Here is a 20,634-nt window from a genome sequence, read left to right as displayed (position 1 = left end):
CATTTGCCCAGTGCCACCACTCATATGACTATAGCGTGCCTTTAAAAACAAGAAAAGTGTTTCACTGTAAGCTAATAGCAGTTAGTTGTCTGCAAGCGTCTGGGTGTCAGGCCTTCAGTGTGTGCTCTGCCAACCTCAGCAAGTGTAATTTGCCACTCATATCTGGTGTCAAAATAGCGTGCATTTAAAACCCCAAAACTTTTTTCACTGTTATAGATTGAATAGCAGTTAGTTGTCTTCAAGCGGGTGTGTCAGGCCTACAGCGTGTACTCTGCCAACCTCTGCCACTGCACAGTGCCACTCATATCTGGTATATGTCTCAGGCAGGCAGCATTACACACATGGTGTGTGATGATGATGATGTTGTACCCGCTGCTGCTTCCTTTGCTGAGTTGTCAGATACAAGTGAAGAGGTTGATGATGACAATGTGTCCATGGATGTCACGTGGGTGCCCGCTAGAAGGGAAGAAGAACAGGGGGAAGGTTCAGATGGGGAGACAGAGAGGAGGAGATGAGTTGGAAGCAGGGGGAGGTCGTCGCAAGGAGCTAGTGGCATAGTCAGCCAGCATGCATCGGCACTCGGGGTCAGCCCGACAGCACGCCAATCAACGCATGCTGTGTCCACCACCAGAATGCCGTCATTGCAGAGCTCAGCAGTGTGGCATTTTTTTTGTGTGTCTGCCTGTGACAACAGCGATGCCATTTGCAACCTGTGCCAAAAGAAACTGAGTCGTGGGAAGTCCAACACTCACCTAGGTACAACTGCTTTGCGTAGGCACATGATCACACATCACAAACGCCTATGGGATCAACACATGAGTACAAGCAGCACACAAACTCAAAGCCACCATCCTCCTCATGGTCCAGCATCTTCAGCCACGTCAATCACTGCTGTCCTCCTTGCCCCCTCTCAACCATCCGCCACTCCGTCTCTCGCCTTGAGCAGTTCCCGCTCATCTGCCCACAGTCATGTGTCTGTCAAGGACATGTTTGACTGTAAGAAGCCAATGTCACAAATTCACCCCCTTGCCCAGCATCTGACAGTTGGCTTGTCCGAACTATTAGCCCGCCAGCATTTTTCGTTGATATGCATTTTTATTTCTTCTTAGATAACAAAAAAATTCTGAGACGACATTGGCAGGGCTATTCACTTGTGTGATCTGTCATGAATTGTCATTTGAATGTTAATTTGAACTGTGGGGCACAAGAACTTGAATCGAAAACATCTTTAAGCCAACTATGTTTTCACTAAGCTTAGTGCATAACTGCCATTAACGAGTCGGATTAAACTCACTCTGCACTCGACGTATGATCTGTTTAAATGACCCCACTCGGGCCCTAAATGGTAAAACGTTTCACATTGGCATAAGAAAGGTACACATGGCAATTAAAATCAGAAAATATGTAAAAAAATTTAGATATACTGGAAATTAGTACACCAATACGATTAAGCACTGTACTTTCTGTATTTTCCGGATTCATGTTTGCACGTAATTTTTAAGAATTTGCCAGGAATCTATTTTTGAAGTTGTTCCCCTCCTCTTGACACGATCAATGACCTGAGAGTCTCCGTAAGCAGGGTTGACCTGTTAGTCCCGTTTTCCATTCAAGTTGTGCATGATGTCCCGGCTAGGTTTCCAGGGACAAATGTTGGAGCCTCGGCGTTGCCCCAATATGGAGGGAGCGTGGAGTTTGTTGGAGGCTTCGATGTGAGTAGCGAGTCCGGGGGGAGACCCAGTTGCCCTGGATTCCCTCTGCCTCCTGCATGTTGCGTACGATATGCCTGGCGTACGCATGGCGACTTCTCGCTTCAGTAGTTAGGACACGCCCCCCTAGCCCGCCAGCTTTTACCATACAAGCTGGTGGAGTCTGAGGCGTTCAAAAAATTTGTAGCTATTGGTACACCGCAGTGGAAGGTACCCGGCCGAAATTTCTTTTCAAAAAAGGCAATCCCCAACCTGTACTCGATTGTGCAAAAGGAAGTAATGGCATGTCTGGCACACAGTGTTGGGGCAAGGGTCCATCTGACCACTGATACCTGGTCTGCAAAGCATGGTCAGGGCAGGTATATCACCTACACTGCGCATTGGGTAAACCTGCTGACGGCTGCCAAGCATTGAATGCGTGGCTCTGCAGAGGAGTTGGTGACACCGCCACGACTTGCAGGCAGGCCTGCTGCCACCTCCTCTACTCCTCCTACTCCATCCTCTTCCATAACCTCCTCGGCTGAGTCCTCTTCTACTGCTGCATCTTGCTACACATCAACGGCACCCCCCAGCTCCCCAGGTGCTATTCCACATCCCTATTCTGCTGTGTGTCAGTGTGTATCAGGGATCCTTAGGATAGGTGTCAATCCATATCTTCCAAGTGACCCGATGTAGGGGGAACAGTCCCTATACTGCTCTGTGTCAGTGTGAATCAGGGGCTTTGAGGACAGGTGTCAATCCATATCTGCCAAGTGACCCTATGTAGGGGGAACAGTCTCCATTCTGCTCTGTGTCAGTGTGTATCATGGGCTCTGAGGACAGGTGTCAATCCATATCTGCCAAGTGACCCTATGTAGGGGGAACAGTCTCTATTCTGCTCTGTGTCAGTGTGTATCATGGTCTCTGAGGACAGGTGTCAATCCATATCTGCCAAGTGACCCTATGTAGGGGGAACAGTCTCTATTCTGCTCTGTGTCAGTGTGTATCATGGTCTCTGAGGACGGGGAACAGTCTCTATTCTGCTCTGTGTCAGTGTGTATCAGGGACTTTGAGGACAGGTGTCAATCCATATCTGCCAAGTGACCCTATGTAGGGGGAACAGTCTCTATTCTGCTCTGTGTCAGTGTGTATCATGGGCTCTGAGGACAGGTGTCAATCCATATCTGCCAAGTGACCCTATGTAGGGGGAACAGTCTCTATTCTGCTCTGTGTCAGTGTGTATCATGGGCTCTGAGGACGGGGAACAGTCTCTATTCTGCTCTGTGTCAGTGTGTATCATGGGCTTTGAGGACATGTGTCAGTCCATATCTGCCAAGTGACCATATGTAGGGGGAACAGTCTCTATTCTGCTCTGTGTCAGTGTGTATCATGGTCTCTGAGGACGGGGAAAAGTCTCTATTCTGCTCTGTGTCAGTGTGTATCATGGGCTTTGAGGACAGGTGTCAATCCATATCTGCCAAGTGACCCTATGTAGGGGGAACAGTCTCCATTCTGCTCTGTGTCAGTGTGTATCATGGGCTCTGAGGACAGGTGTCAATCCATATCTGCCAAGTGACCCTATGTAGGGGGAACAGTCTCTATTCTGCTCTGTGTCAGTGTGTATCATGGTCTCTGAGGACAGGTGTCAATCCATATCTGCCAAGTGACCCTATGTAGGGGGAACAGTCTCTATTCTGCTCTGTGTCAGTGTGTATCATGGTCTCTGAGGACGGGGAACAGTCTCTATTCTGCTCTGTGTCAGTGTGTATCAGGGACTTTGAGGACAGGTGTCAATCCATATCTGCCAAGTGACCCTATGTAGGGGGAACAGTCTCTATTCTGCTCTGTGTCAGTGTGTATCATGGGCTCTGAGGACAGGTGTCAATCCATATCTGCCAAGTGACCCTATGTAGGGGGAACAGTCTCTATTCTGCTCTGTGTCAGTGTGTATCATGGGCTCTGAGGACGGGGAACAGTCTCTATTCTGCTCTGTGTCAGTGTGTATCATGGGCTTTGAGGACATGTGTCAGTCCATATCTGCCAAGTGACCATATGTAGGGGGAACAGTCTCTATTCTGCTCTGTGTCAGTGTGTATCATGGTCTCTGAGGACGGGGAAAAGTCTCTATTCTGCTCTGTGTCAGTGTGTATCATGGGCTTTGAGGACAGGTGTCAATCCATATCTGCCAAGTTATCCTATGTAGGGGGAACAGTCCCTATTCTGCTCTGTGTGAGGAGGAGGAACGGGAAATGAGTAGCTCGGCATTCAACCTTGTGCAAATGGGGTCTTTCATGCTGTCGTGCCTGTTGAGGGACCCTCGTATAAAAAGGCTGAAGGAGAACGACCTTTGCTGGGTGTCCACGCTACTAGACCCCCGGTATAAGCAGACAGTGGCGGAAATGTTACCGAATTACAAGTCGGAAAGGATGCAGCATTTGCAAAATAAATTAAAAAGTATGCTTTACACAGCGTATAAGAGTGATGTCACAGCACAACTGGAATCTAACAGGGGAAGAGGTGAAAGTCATCCTCCTCCTCCCACGACCATGCCATATCTGCCAAGTGACCCTATGTAGGGGGAACAGTCTCTATTCTGCTCTGTGTCAGTGTGTATCATGGGCTCTGAGGACAGGTGTCAATCCATATCTGCCAAGTGACCCTATATAGGGGAAAAGTCTATATTCTGCTCTGTGTCAGTGTGTATCATGGGCTCTGAGGACGGGGAACAGTCTCTATTCTGCTCTGTGTCAGTGTGTATCATGGGCTTTGAGGACATGTGTCAGTCCATATCTGCCAAGTGACCATATGTAGGGGGAACAGTCTCTATTCTGCTCTGTGTCAGTGTGTATCATGGTCTCTGAGGACGGGGAAAAGTCTCTATTCTGCTCTGTGTCAGTGTGTATCATGGGCTTTGAGGACAGGTGTCAATCCATATCTGCCAAGTGACCCTATGTAGGGGGAACAGTCTCTATTCTGCTCTGTGTCAGTGTGTATCATGGGCTCTGAGGACAGGTGTCAATCCATATCTGCCAAGTGACCCTATGTAGGGGGAACAGTCTCTATCCTGCTCTGTGTCAGTGTGTATCATGGTCTCTGAGGACAGGTGTCAATCCATATCTGCCAAGTGACCCTATGTAGGGGGAACAGTCTCTATTCTGCTCTGTGTCAGTGTGTATCATGGTCTCTGAGGACGGGGAACAGTCTCTATTCTGCTCTGTGTCAGTGTGTATCAGGGACTTTGAGGACAGGTGTCAATCCATATCTGCCAAGTGACCCTATGTAGGGGGAACAGTCTCTATTCTGCTCTGTGTCAGTGTGTATCATGGGCTCTGAGGACAGGTGTCAATCCATATCTGCCAAGTGACCCTATGTAGGGGGAACAGTCTCTATTCTGCTCTGTGTCAGTGTGTATCATGGTCTCTGAGGACAGGTGTCAATCCATATCTGCCAAGTGACCCTATGTAGGGGGAACAGTCTCTATTCTGCTCTGTGTCAGTGTGTATCATGGGCTTTGAAGACAGGTGTCAATCCATATCTGCCAAGTGACCCTATGTAGGAGGAACAGTCTCTATTCTGCTCTGTGTCAGTGTGTATCATGGTCTCTGAGGATGGGGAACAGTCTCTATTCTGCTCTGTGTCAGTGTGCCTGTAACCTGTGTTTATTATACATTATCCCCCACAGCCAGTAACCTGTGTTTATTATACATTATCCTCCCATAGCCAGTAACCTGTGTTTATTATATATTATCCTCCCCATAGCCAGTAACCTGTGTTTATTATACATTATCCTCCCATAGTCAGTAATCTGTGTTTATTATACATTATCCTCCCATAGCCAGTAACCTGTGTTTATTATACATTATCCCTCCCATAGCCAGTAACCTGTGTTTATTATACATTATTCCCCCATAGCCAGTAACCTGTGTTTATTATACATTATCCTCCCATAGCCTGTAACCTGTGTTTATTATACATTATCCCTCCCATAGCCTGTAACCTGTGTTTATTATACATTATCCCTCCATAGCCAGTAACCTGTGTTTATTATACATTATCCCTCCCACAGCCAGTAGCCCGTGCTTATTATACATTATCTCCCCCCATAGCCAGTAACCTGTGTTTATTATACATTATCCCCCCACAACCAGTAACCTGTGTTTATTATACATTATTCCCCCCATAACCAATAACCTGTGTTTATTATACATTATCCCCCCACAACCAGTAACCTGTGTTTATTATACATTATTCCCCCATAACCAATAACCTGTGTTTATTATACATTATCCCTCCCACAGCCAGTAGCCTGTGTTTATTATACATTATCCCTCCCACAGCCAGTAGCCTGTGTTTATTATACATTAACCTCCCATAGCCAGTAACCTGTGTTTATTATACATTATCCATCCATAGCCAGTAACCTGTGTTTATAATACATTATCCCCCCATAGCCAGTAACCTGTGCTTATTATACATTATCCCCCCATAGCCAGTAACCTGTATTTATTACACATTATCCCCCAAAGCCAGTAACCTGTGTTTATTATACATTATCCTCCCCATAGCCAGTAACCTGTGTTTATTATTGGCTATGGGGAGGATAATGTATAATAAACACAGGTTACATTATCTCCCCCCATAGCCAGTAACCTGTGTTTATTATACATTATCCCCACACAACCAGTAACCTGTGTTTATTATACATTATCCCTCCATAGCCAGTAACCTGTGTTTATTAAGTGTTCTTGCATAGCAAGACCACTTAATATTATCTCACATATATATTATTATTATTATTCTTATTATAGCCAAATTTGCCACCCTAACTCCTCCCACAGTTTTTACACTACATAGACGAAAATTTACCAAAATGTGCAGATTGTTCCCGATCGGATTGCTATTACTTTGTGGAACGTTTCGCCAAATGGTTCACGGAATATCGTCGTTCTTGTGGCGCAATTTGTCCCATAGGAATGAATGGCAAAGCTAGAGTGGGAGCTGGCAAAAGCTGAAAAATCAGGACATGATTTCTAAACTGCCACCACTCCCTCATTTTCAGGCCCACCTACACAAATCTTATATCAAAACGTTCAGCTATCCCCGCTGCCACTAAAAATGTCCACAGCTAAGCCATAGTCCTTATAGTTTTCACAATATGACCATTTGTTTGCAACTCACGCAGTCCATTGACATTCATTGAAACTCCACTCTGCAAAGCTCACATTTGAAGGGCACTTTCTAAACTGCGACTGTGCCTTCATTGTTAATATCACAGAGACATACTATACATCAACATGTAGGCCTGGGTCTTGTGATTCTCACAGTATAAAGCTCTTCACTGTAGGATTTATAGTTTTTAAGATACGACCGTTTGAAGATGGCAACCGCAAAAATACTCTGACCTGTGCAAGGCTGCAGCAGCAAGTGATGTCATAGACAAAGCCTTTTACACCTGCTAATGTTTTTATAACTGTATGGTTTAATGTAACTGTGCAACAACATTGCAATTAAATGTGCTATATAAATAAATAATAACAGTTACTCCGCCCACTCCAGTTGTAGACTAATGGTGGAGGCAAGAACACTTCACACAATTTCCCCAGAAATTGTACCTTTTCTAGTTATACATTATCCTCCCATAGCCAGTAACCTGTGTTTATTATACATTACCCTCCCCATAGCCAGTAACCTGTGTTTATTATCAGTTGTGTATCTTGGTTTTGTGCTGCCCTAGGCGAGACTAAACTCAGGCACCCCCCTAATATAAATTTGACCCACCCTTCCTGTCAATGACTATTAGATCTAAATCATACTTGTAAACTAAACTAAAGTGGCTTTCGCCGAACTCTGTGTGGCAAAGCTGTTGATGAGCTCTTCATAGTCCAAAGATTTTGTGAGTTCAGACTCTATTGCCAACACTGCCAGGGAGTTCAATCTTTCCTCTCCCATTCTGGATCGTAAGTAGTTCTTAACTCGCTTTAAAGTTGAGAAAGAACGCTCAGCTGAGCAGTTAGTTGCTGCAGTACACAAAAACATTCTGAGAGCTATGTCCACATTTAAATAAATGCTTTGCAATCCTCTCTCCCTTATCATTCGGGACATTGCCAGAACAGAGGTATCTTCTGCAGAAGAACTTATTAGGTATGAATGAAAGTGGAGGCACTCATCAAAAAAACACTCCTGTTCCAAGTCTTTGCTGTAAGAAGAACAAAGGTTGTTTGCATACTGTAATATTGCTGATGGCTCAGTTTTTGATAAATCAGTAATGAATTTAAACTTTCCAAAGAGAGAGTCATATGCTGTTTTTCTTCTCATAAGTTCAGCAACCAAGTTGTCACAAATAACATAAAAGGTGTTAATGCGAAAATGTTCTTGGGCTTCCTCTGCCTGTGTCTTGCTGGAAGTTGCTGAACCTTTCCTTGCTTGTGCACCTTTCCTCTTATTCTCATAATCCTTCACAACTGATTTTTCTATTGCAGCAGCTTCGAAAGTCGGGAATATATCTCTGGTTTCTCGAACAAACTGGATCAGTGACTCATACAGCTCCCCTACAATTCCAACATCAATGTCAATGCTTTGGAGTTTTTTGCTAACTGCACCAAATCTATCCAGGATAGTACCCCACAAACCACTCATAAGTGCAGTCTCCAGACGTCGTATTTTATTCAGAAGACCTTCAGCTTCCTTGCATGTTCCCGGTGCCTCTGAGGTATTTTCCTTAATTTTTGTTAAGGCTTCGATTACTTGAGTCCAATTTCGATTCAAGCTTCTACAGGCATCTTCCCTGGCTGACCACCGTGTGTCAGATAATCTCTTGACCGCTAGAGTGTTTGGCACAGATGATAGATGTTCTTGTAAAATCTCCCATCTGTGAGTGGAAGTAGTAAAAAAAATGTAAAGGTATTGTAGGAGACCAAAGAATGAACAGGCTTCAGGACAACTTTCAGCAGCATGCTTCCCTACTAGATTTAAAGAATGTGCAGAGCATGGAATATACACAGCAAGTGGGTTTCTTTCCAGAATTCTGGCTTGCAATCCTCTATAATGGCCAGACATATTGCTTGCGTTGTCATATGATTGACCACGACAGTTGGCAATATCAAGATCATATGACTTCAGAGTGGTGAGGACCACTTCAGCCAGTTGTTCCGATTTATGACCAGGATTTGGAATAAAACGTAGAAAACGCTCAACCGGTAAGCCATCTTCCTTGACATACCTTAAGATGAAGGCCAGCTGATCCGTGTGGGAGCTATCAGGTGTTGAATCAACACTGATAGAGTAATATTTAGCAGCCTTTGCCTCCTTAACCATCTGCTTTGTAACAGAATCTGCCATAAGCTGAATAAACTGCTCACAGGTAGCGAATGAGAGGTAAGATTTGACTCCTTTTCCTGCATTGCCGTAACGGGCAATGTGTTCTGCTATAAATGGGTCAAATTCTGACAAATTCGAACATCATCATGTAGTTTCCGTTGTGTGTGGAACCACACTGAAAGCAAGTCCTCGAGTGCCAAGTGAATTAACTGCAGCAACAACTCTTTTTAAAACATTTCTCCAATATTGAATTTCATCAGAACGCTGCTTGGTAAGACTTTCATCAATTCTCCCCAGTGTACATGCTCTTGATTTTAAACATAGCACGCAGGATTTGTGTTCAGCTGAACGCTCGTGCTCATTTAATCGAGCCGTGCCATTTTTCCAGTCATTGAAGCCACTTTCTGCCAACTGGGATTTGCCACCAAACAAACGACATGGAGCACAAAACACTACTTCTTTGCTTTTGGAGTAAACCAAATAGCTCCTTTTTTGTTTCTCTCCATTAAAGTTTTCTTTTTCAAAAAGGTGTTTGGTTAGCAATCTAGAATGGTCAGCATAAAGTCTTCTCGACTGTGTAAAGTCCAGATTTTCATTTTGAATTATTCCATGTTTAGCCACATGGTCTCTGGTGCAATCATTTAAAACCCATTCAGCAGGGTCAGAGCTCACTCCTATTTGTACAACAGGATCATCAAATTCTACTGAACTCGAAGGACCTGATTCAGAAGTCTCAGTTTCTCTGGCAATACTAGAACTACTGGTAGCTAGTGAATTATCATAACTGCATGTAGCAACTACATCAGTTTCACAGATGTCAGCAGTTAAATCTTCAACTACCTCCTCACCCTGCTCAGTATTAGAAGAAGCCACAGGTTTTGAGAAAAATAGTTCAATTTTTCCTGTCTGTTCAAGCTCCGTGGCTTGTTTTTCACGCCTAATTTTTGCATTTTTTCGGTAACCTGCTCCACTTAGCCTTTTTCGCCTGTCACTCATGGCTGCTAAGGATAGTACAAATGCTGTGAAAATCAACCGACATAGCATTAGTAAAAATCGACCGACATAACGTCAATGAAAATCAACCGCCATAGCGTCAATGAAAATAAACCGCCATAGCGTCAATGAAAATAAACCGCCATAGCGTCAATGAAAATAAACCGGCATAGCGTCAATGAAAATAAACCGGCATAGCGTCAATGAAAATAAACCGGCATAGCGTCAATGAAAATAAACCGGCATAGCGTCAATAAAAATCAACAGGCATAGAATTAATAAAAATCAACAGGCATAGCATCAATAAAAATCAACCGCCATAGCGTCAATGAAAATCAACCGCCATAGCGTCAATGAAAATCAACCGCCATAGCGTCAATGAAAATCAACCGCCATAGCGTCAATGAAAATCAACCGCCATAGCGTCAATGAAAATCAACCACCATAGCGTCAATGAAAATCAACCGCCATAGCGTCAATGAAAATCAACCACCATAGCGTCAATGAAAATCAACCGCCATAGCGTCAATGAAAATCAACCGCAATAGCGTCAATGAAAATCAACCGCAATAGCGTCAATGAAAATCAACCGCAATAGCGTCAATGAAAATCAACCGCAATAGCGTCAATGAAAATAAACCGCAATAGCGTCAATGAAAATCAACAGACGTAGCACGTGCTGCCCGGCTATAATGGAAGGAGGCTCTGAAGGAGCATGCTGCTTCTTGTGGGAGGTCGGCTTGCTGTCTGCTCTCCGTGGCAACAGTCAGACATTAATCAGGAAGCAGGGACAGAGCAGAGAGAGAGCGGCAAGGGGCAGGGCCGTCTTTATTATTGATTGGACCCTGGGCAAGAATTTACTTGGGCCCTCTGGATCCCGGCTTCCCACACAAAAATGTGCAGTGTCTCAGTATATATCAGCCAACCCACTACTTTCCCATAGGAAAGCATTGGGAGGCTATTGCGCATGTGTGGCAAAACACTGCGCTGCACCAATCAGCATCTCCTCATAGAGATGCATTAAATCAATGCATTTCTATGAGGAGTGTTCAGCGTGAATGCCAGTGCTACACGTTGTGCAACACTGGATTAGGAAGCACCTCTAGTTGCCGTCTGATGAGTGGCCACTAGAGGTATTCATAGACAGTAATGTAAATACTGCCTTTTTTCTGAAAAGGCAGTGTTTACATTAAAAAGCCTGCAGAGACATGATATAGACACTAGAACTACTACGTTTAGCTGTTGTGGTTCTGGTGACTATAGTGTCCCTTGAATATAGAGAAGAAAAAGAATCACAAATAAATAAAATGTCTTTATCATCTAAAAGTTATTTAACAAAAAAAAAAACTATGCACATTCCTAGTTTGAGTTTTAGCGTCTGACAAACATTTTGTATTTTGGAGATTACTTGCATATGCGTAACAAATACCGTATATACTCGAGTATAAGCCGAGTTTTTTAGCACATTTTTTGTGCTAAAAAACCCCAACTCGGCTTATACTCGAGTCAGAGTCTGTATTATGGCAATTTGCATTGCCATAATACAGACTGGGGGAGGGGGGGGGCTGGCAGAGCTGTAACTTACCTTCACAGCAGCTCCTGTCAGCTCTCTCCTCCTCCGCGCCGTCCGTTCAGCACCTCGGTCAGCTCCCAGTGTAAGTCTCGCGAGAGCCGCAGCTCTCGCGAGACTTACACTGGGAGCTGACAGAGGGAGCTGAACGGACGGCGCGGAGGAGGAGAGAGCTGACAGGAGCTGCTGTGAAGGTAAGTTACAGCTCTGCCAGCCCCCCTCTCCCCCCCACTGAACTGCCAATGCCACTGGACCACCAGGGAAGGAGAGCCCCCCTCCCTGCCATGTATCAAGCAGGGAGGGGGGACGAAAGAAAATATATAATAATAATAAAATAATAATAATTAAATAATAAATAATACAAAAATAATAATTTAATAATAATAAAATAATAAATTAAATTAAATAAAATAAATAAAAATAATAAATAATAATAAAAAAATTTAAAATAATGAAAAAAATTAAAAAAATAAAAATAAAAAATTGCCCACCCCCCACCAAGGCTCTGCAACACACACACACACACACACACACTGCACTCATACACACACACTGCATTCATACACACACACTGCATTCATACACACACACTGCACTCATACACACACTGCACTCATACACTCACACTGCACTCATACACACACTGCACTCATATACACACTGCACTCATACACTCACACTGCATTCATACACACGCTGCATTCATACACACGCTGCACTCATACACACGCTGCACTCATACACACGCTGAACTCATACACACGCTGCATTCATACACACGCTGCATTCATACCCCCCTGCATTCATACACACGCATTCATACACACGCTGCATTCATACACTTACGCTGCATTCATACACACACACTGCATTCATACACACACACTGCATTCATACACACACACTGCATTCATTATACACACACTGTGAATAAATATTCAATTAATATATTTTTTTTAGGATCTAATTTTATTTAGAAATTTACCAGTAGCTGCTGCATTTCTCACCCTAGTCTTATACTCGAGTCAATAAGTTTTCCCAGTTTTTTGGGGTAAAATTAGGGGCCTCGGCTTATATTCGGGTCGGCTTATACTCGAGTATATACGGTATATAAAAAGTAATCTGTAAATACAAAGTATTTATGTCAGAAGTTGTGTTTTTTTAATTTTTAGAATAATGATACAGGCAGCCATTTTATTTAATGTATTTGTGCTAATTTCTGTGTTGGTTGGAGGGGAGTGAAGGGCAGTATTACACAATCTTTACATGTATAAAAAAATATATATAAAGACTGTGTAATACTGCCCTTCACTCCCCCCCCCTTAAAAAAAATATAAAGATTGTGTAATACTGCCATTCACTCCCCTCCTTAAAAAATATATAAAGATTGTGTAATACTGCCCTTCACTCCCCCCCTTAAAAAAATATAAAGATTGTGTAATACTGCCCTTCACTCCCCCCCTTAAAAAAATATAAAGATTGTGTAATACTGCCATTCACTCCCCCCCCCCTAAAAAAATATAAAGATTGTGTAATACTGCCCTTCACCCCCCCTTAAAAAAAAATATAAAGATTGTGTAATACTGCCATTCACTCCCCCCCTTAAAAAACATATAAAGATTGTGTAATACTGCCCTTCACTCCCCCCCCTTAAAAAAATATAAAGATTGTGTAATACTGCCATTCACTCCCCCCCCTTAAAAAAATATAAAGATTGTTTAATACTGCCATTCACTCCCCCCCTTAAAAAAATATAAAGATTGTGTAATACTGCCCTTCACCCCCCCTTAAAAAAATATAAAGATTGTGTAATACTGCCCTTCACTTCCCCCCTTCTCCAACAGCACATAAATTAGCACAAATACATTAAATCAAATGGTTATATAAATACTGTATTACAGATTACTTATTTTTTTTAAAAACAATAAGCAGCTAGAGATCAGTATTAACCCCTACCTAATCCTCCACCCCTTTAACCAGCCAGCCCCCTTACCTTACCCCATAAAACAACTAAGTAATTTATTTTAGTGAAGGACAGGACTGTAATTTAAGTACTTACAGTTCTGAAGACAGGTAGACAGCAGGCTCCGATCAGGCAATTGGGCCTGGGCTCAGTGTTCACCGTGTGCAGCACCGCTCTGCAGCCGGAGGAGATAAGGCTCACCCTAGCGTTGCCGGCCCGTGACTCCACCTCCGTGTGACGTCACGACGGCAACGCGCATCCGTAAAAGGCAGGGGAGGTCGGAAGGAAGTCAGGCGGAGGAGGAGGAGGAGGAGCAACTCCTTCTCTATGCGGCGCCGGCGATGCCGCACGCATAGTGAAGCAACGGAAGCAAAAAAATATATATTTGGCATATTATTGTAACTATCACTAAGCAAACAAGGCATTTTGCCGCCCCATTGGCAAGTGCCGCCCTAGGCAAATGCCTTGTTTGCCTTGTGATAGATACACCCCTGTTTATTATACATTATCCTCCCATAGCCAGTAACCTGTGTTTATAATACATTATCCCTCCCATAGCCAGTAACCTGTGTTTATTATACATTATCACCCCCATAGCCAGTAACCTGTGTTTATTATACATTATCCCCCATAGTCATTTATCGTTGGACCTAGGCAGCATGATGTCAGAGAGTGAGTGAGTGAATAATATAATGTATATGTTCAGAAACATATGTAATATATGTAAATCGGGTTCATGCAAAGAGGGTGAAAACGTATTAAAGAAAAACACACTTATTGCATCAAATTTACAAAGCCAAACTTTTAAAAGCTTTCCTCATTTCTTTCTCGGGATGAGGAATATATCGGTTGTAGACTGAGGATTTCCATCTGCCTAATCTTTTAATAATATGCACTGGAGTGTCAGTGTTGAAGGAGACCGAAGCTGCCCCTATTCTAAATGAAAGACCCGAGACATGGATACAACCCAATCTTAGGAGTACTGTTCTGATTCAGAAGATGAATTTAGCCGTAGTCAGAGGGATTCAGTGAGAGTAGTGGTGAAATGTGTGTGGCATGAATGAGTGTGGGTAAGTAAGAGTCAAGTATTTTAACTGGGCACTAGTTCTAGGTGGGATAAAGTGGTATAGCGGATGGATGAGTCGTTTGGTTCGTTTTAGAGGTTTGTAGAGAAAGTATATAGTGATCATGATTTTTAGCGATATCCAATATTTTTAAGGTGGTCCCAGTGCCACCACTCATATCTGGTGTCACAATAGCATGCATTTAAAAACAATAATATATAAAATGTAATATAATAGCAGTCAGTTTCCTTCACATGTGTGCGTTTCAGGGCCTGCCAGGGCACAGTGTCACACCAGTGCAACTCATATCTGGTGTAACAGTAGTGTACATTTAAAAAAAAAAATACAGGGGGCTTGTTGTCACCTTTCGGGGACCCTTGGTGTTGTACGTGGCTGGGTGGAGGAAGAGACCTTCAATGACATCAGCTTGGTATCCAACCTTGTGCAAATGGGGAGTTTGCGGTTGTGCAAATGGACTGTTTGTGGTTGTTTGCGGTGCGTTAAACGGGGAGTTTGGTCTGTCACTGTGAAGCGGGCCCTTACACTACCTGATCGATACAACATCATACCTGATGTTTTAAAGCACGTTATTCCAAACAATTTAGGAATGTTAGGTGATTTATGCCCTTTATGGATTAAAACCAGACTCTGCATCAACTATGTAATTTTCCATGGGAGTTTTGCCATGGATCCCCCTCCGGCATGCCACAGTCCAGGTGTTAGTCCCCTTGAAACAACTTTTCCATCACTATTGTGACCAGAAAGAGTCCCTGTGGGTTTTAAAATTCGCCTGCCTATTGAAGTCTATGGCAGTTCGCCAGGTTCGCCCGTTCGCGAACATTTGCGGAAGTTCGCATTCGCCGTTCGTGAACGGAAAATTTCATGTTCGCGACATCACTATCCATTATGCTATTATAAGGTTGTATATAATTTTTATTTACACCTAGATAGCTTCCCTTATTTCCCTCTCTATTGGCTCACAGAAATTTTAGGAAGATTGCTTTCCTCAAGAAATATTTCTATTTCTGATTCTAAACATATAGCTTGGGTTGTATTTGAATCTTCGATTATATTATATAACCGCTTATAGTATTTGGCTAATTCACGCACTATTTCTTTGGGATTAAATAATTTATTATTATCCATTGAGACCATATAAGGTATTTTAGTTTGAAGATAATTTGATTTTAACATATTTGCCAACATTTTACCTGCTTTATTGCCGTGAAAATAAAATTTCATTTTTAGTGCTCTCATTTGTTTTTCAGTCTCTACTATAGCTAATTTCTCCAATTCTTGTTTTACTTTAACAATCTGTTTTGCATTTGATTTATTTGGTTTAACTTTATTCTTATCCTCTAAGTTTTTCTAATGCCTGGAGTAATTGAACCCTATTGTCAATCGCTTTTCTTTTGCTTTTCGCACCTATTTTAATAAATATTCCCCTTATGACTGCCTTTTGTGCAAGCCATAGTGAAGAGCAAGCAATGTTATCTTTATCATTTTCATAATATTATTTGATAATTCCTTCCTGAATTTCTGAAAGCATTTGAGCATTATCCAACACTATTTCATTCATTCTCCATGCCCCTCTTCCTCTTCCTGGATATTTTGCTTAAATTGTAACTATGATCGGTGAATGGTCTGACCGTGTCCTAAGGTCTCACATCTATAATGTAATTCAGAGTTAATTTATCCACAATACACATATCTATCCTAGAGTACATCAAATGCGCTGAAGAATAGAACGTATAGTCTCTACCAGATGGAGACCAAAAGACATCTCCACGTATCATATAAATCATAATTATTAAGCAGTTTTCTCATTTTCTCACTGTTAGTATTAACCAGGGGATGAGGTTGCTTTCCTTCTTTCCTAGATATATCCATCGTTGGATCCAAAGTTATATTATAATCACCACATATCACGATATAGCCCTTCTGCAGTTCTAAAAAATTTTTTAATGCTAGCTTTATAAATTTAATCTGGGAAGTATTTGGTGCATAAGAAACCAAAGTAATTCCAATTCCATTCAAATTACCGACTAATATCAATAGACGACCTTCATCGTCTGTATACTGTTTGTCCACTTGGAGAGCCCAATCAGCATGGATTAAAATTGCTACCCCTTTTGATTTGGAAGATGAGTACGCATGGTACTCCTGTGGATATTTTTTGGACTTTAAACTTATTAAATCACAGCCTCGGAGATGTGTTTCTTGTAAACAAAGCACCGCAGCACTAGATCTCCTGATTTCATGGTACAGTAAACATCGCTTATGTGGGCTATTTAATCATTTAACATTCATTGAAAAAATTCTAAATGATGGTATCATAATTGTTTTATTTTTATATTTTATAATTGTTTTATATTTCAGTAGATATCTGCTTGGGGCAAACAAAGGGAAATCAATTATTGGTTGGGATATGTTATAAACCACCTTATGTAAATATTCATGAGGAAGAATAGCTGTTAAAGCAAATCGGGAAAGCTGCACATCTGGGTAACACGTTAATTATTGGAGATTTTAATAACCCAGACATAAATTGGGAAAGAGGGACTAGTACTTCAGCAAGAGAAAACAGGTTTTTGAATGTTTTGAATGACACCTTCGTGTCACAACTGGTATAAGCACCAACTAGAAAGGCTGCTTGTCTGAATCTCGTTATAACAAACAATGTTGATCTTTTAACCAATATTCAAGTAGGGGAGCATTTGGGAAATAGTGATCACAATATGTTATTAAACTAGAAAATGAGAAACTGATAGCCATAGAAATCAAAAACAACCTCAAATTATTCAAGTACTCAATTCTAAAAAAATGAAAAATTAAAGTGTAGGTACACTGGAAACAGAGATGGGAAAAGGCAGACATTTTAAATAACTATTTTTCTTCAGTATATATTAATGAGGATCATATGGCAAGAGATATGCAAATAATTGCTAAAAAAAAAACCTTGCAGATAACTTGTGATTGGATGACTCAAGACAAGGTGCCAAAGCAGTTAAAGAAAATGTATGTAAATAAAGCTCCGGGCCTGACGGTATTCACCCATGAGTACTTAAAGGACCACTATAGGCACCAGACCAGTTCAGCTCAAGTGGTCTGGGTGCCAGGTCCCCTTAGTTTTAACCCTGCAGCTGAAAACATAGCAGTTTTAGAGAAACTGCTATGTTTACATTGCAGGATTAATTGACCCTCTAGTGGCTGTCTCCCTGACAGCCACTAGAGGTCGCTTCCGCGATTCTCAGTGTGGAAATAGCATTGAACTCACGTTGGACGTCCACAGGAAAGCATTGAGTAATTCTTTTCTATGGGCGGTTTGAATGTGCGAGCGGCTCTGGCCACGCATGTGCATTCGGCTCCACTCGGGAGCTGACGTTGGCAGGGGGAGGAGAGGTCAACAGAACCGAGAGAGACTGGTGCTGGATTAAGGTAAGTGGCAGCAGGAGAGGGTCTCCGAGGGAGGGGAGGACCTAATAACCCTATAGTGCCAGGAAAATGGGTTTGTTTTCCTGGCACTATAGGATCCCTTTAAGGAGCTAAGTATTTTTTTCAGGAATTGTACCGGAGGATCGGAGAAAAGCAGATGTCATTCCTATACAGTGGGACCTCGGTTTACGAATTTAATGCGTTCTCCGGGACGTTTCGTATTGCGAAAAATTCGTAAACCGAAACACGGTTTCCCATAGGAATGCATTGAAAACCAATTAATGCGTTCCGGAGGTGAGAAAAAAGTCAAAGTATTTTATCTGTTCAAAACTCTTTATAAAGTGCACTTTAAAGGCATAAATACTGTACAGGGACATGATTAATCAAGCAATAACATTTCAAACATCCAACTTTATGTTTTAAAACATCACACATCAACTTTTAAAACATGGAAGACTGTTGGTAACATGGTACAGTACATTTCAAATGTACATAAATCACACGTCAACAGGGAAAACATGGAAAACATTTTTTTAACACTTTTTGGAAGATGAGGAGGATGAGGGCAATTGGGCAGCACTAACACAAGCAGGTTCTTCTTCATGTCTAGGCTGTTTTTGTAGGAACCTTTCCATTGTCTGCTGCCTCTGGCGCCTTTTAAGCATCCCTCGGAAAGGGGACATAATGTCTGTGTCAAAACTGCTCACATGCCTGTGGGCTAGAGCCTTATCTGGGTGGTGCTGCTGTACAAAAGTCTGTTTACCCACATTTGGCATGCCTCCTTGAGTTCCGTGGAAGAGAGCTGTTCCTCACTCATTTCCTCCTCCTCCTCAAATGTGATCTGCTCCTCCATCGCCTCCTTCTGCAATTCCACCAGCTCCTCGGTGGTTAGGTCACGGCCGTGTTCCTCCACCAGCTCATAGACATCCTCCTCAGTCACCTCCAGGCCCATGGTCCTCCCCAAGGAAACAATTTCCTCCAACACTGTTGACTTTGGTGCAGGTGCAGAAGCACTGGAGGCAGGTTTCAAAACAGTCTGGCCACAGGTTGCACCAAGCAGAATTTAGGTTTGTCTGGCTGCCCCGGCCCAGGCAATGGTGATAATCTGCAGACAGCTCACAATGTCAAAATCCTCTCTCCAAAATTCATGGAGGGTGAGGCTTGAACGATCTGTCATCATCTCAAAGCATCGCCGGAAAAGCTCCCGTGTGTGGAGTTTTTTAAAATTGGAGATGACCTGCTGGTCCATTAGCTGGAGTAGTGGGGTGGTGTTAGGCGTAAGGAACATGACCTTGATGAAATTAAAGTCCTCCAGCAAGTCTTCCTCGAGGCCTGGAGGATGGGCAGGAGCATTGTCTATGAGCAGCATGGCCTTGAGTGGCAGGTTATTGTCCACAAGGTACTTCTTCACAGCAGGACCAAAAACCGCATTGACCCACTTCACAAACAAGAGGCGTGTGACCCAAGCCTTTGGGTTAGACTGCCACAAAACGCTCAACTGCTCCTTGTTCACCTTGTGTTTCTTAAAGGCATGTGGGTTCTCTGAATGGTAGACTAGCAGGGGCTTGATCTTAAGATCCCCACTGACGTTGGCGCAGAACAGGAGGGTGAGATGGTCCTTCATCGGTTTGTGGCCAGGCAATGAGGTCTCCTCTTCTGTGATGAAGGTATGCTTTGGCATCCTCTTCCAGAAGAGTCTAGTCTCGTCGCAGTTGAAGACCTGCTGAGGAAGGTAGCCCTCTGAAACTATGACCTCCAGGAACTCCGTAGCAAATTCCTCAGCTGCAGCAACATCGGAACTTGCAGCCTGACCACACTGTGGATGCCAGATCTGGTCTTGAACCTTTCGAACCTCCCCCTGCTGGCCTTCTGCATCTGCTGACATTCCTGGCTGTTGTTTGAGGAGGTCAGCGTGCAAGGCCTTGGCTTTTTCGCAGATGATCGCCTTGGTCACTGAGTCCCCTGCACGCTGCTTCTGTTCAATCCAGAGCAGGAGCAACTTCTCGACCTCCTCCAGAACAGGTAGCTGTTGCTTGGAGACCCTGGCGACTCCCTTGGCTGCATCTCTCCCAGTTATCTTCTCTTTCATTTTTAAGATTGTATCAATTGTGGATGCACTCCTTCCATACTCTTTGGCAAGGTCAGTCAATCGCATTCCTCCTTCATGCTTCCTGATGATTTCTTTCTTGTCCTCAAGCAGAATCATCTCCTTCTTCCTCTTCCCAGCTTCCACTGCTTTCTGGGGTGCCATGACACCACCGTCACTAAGTACTGTAGGCAAAAAAAAATGCTTTACACGGTACACCCACATGAGCTGGCATGGAAACCACAGTAAAAGGCATGCACAGCATATGAGCTGTAACAGGCATGCACAGCACATGAGCTGTAACAGGCATGCACAGCACATGAGCTGTAACAGGCATGCACAGCACATGAGCTGTAACAGGCATGCACAGCACATGAGCTGTAACAGGCATGCACAGCACATGAGCTGTAACAGGCATGCACAGCACATGAGCTGTAACAGGCATGCACAGCACATGAGCTGTAACAGGCATGCACAGCACATGAGCTGTAACAGGCATGCACAGCAGATGGGCTGTAACA

At 43.1% G+C, this 20,634-nt stretch overlaps 1 protein-coding gene across 1 annotated transcript; it reads right to left on the bottom strand.

Moving 5' to 3' along the window:
- Positions 1–19,090: 19,090 nt before the first annotated feature.
- Positions 19,091–20,278, bottom strand: LOC134609416 (tigger transposable element-derived protein 1-like). The gene has a single exon (XM_063453093.1). It carries the CDS (start codon positions 20,276–20,278, stop codon positions 19,091–19,093), a length of 1,188 nt encoding a protein of 395 aa, XP_063309163.1.
- Positions 20,279–20,634: the final 356 nt, after the last annotated feature.

Source organism: Pelobates fuscus, chromosome 4 (genome assembly GCF_036172605.1).
Source record: "Pelobates fuscus isolate aPelFus1 chromosome 4, aPelFus1.pri, whole genome shotgun sequence".
NCBI lineage: Eukaryota > Metazoa > Chordata > Amphibia > Anura > Pelobatidae > Pelobates > Pelobates fuscus.
Note: the sequence above shows the minus strand (reverse complement) of the source record. Positions and strands in the feature narration are given on the sequence as shown.

What these genes read in the sequence shown, in the direction of transcription:
- LOC134609416 (XM_063453093.1), bottom strand. Translation starts at nt 20,278, where the DNA reads ATGGCACCCCAGAAAGCAGTGGAAGCTGGGAAGAGGAAGAAGGAGATG.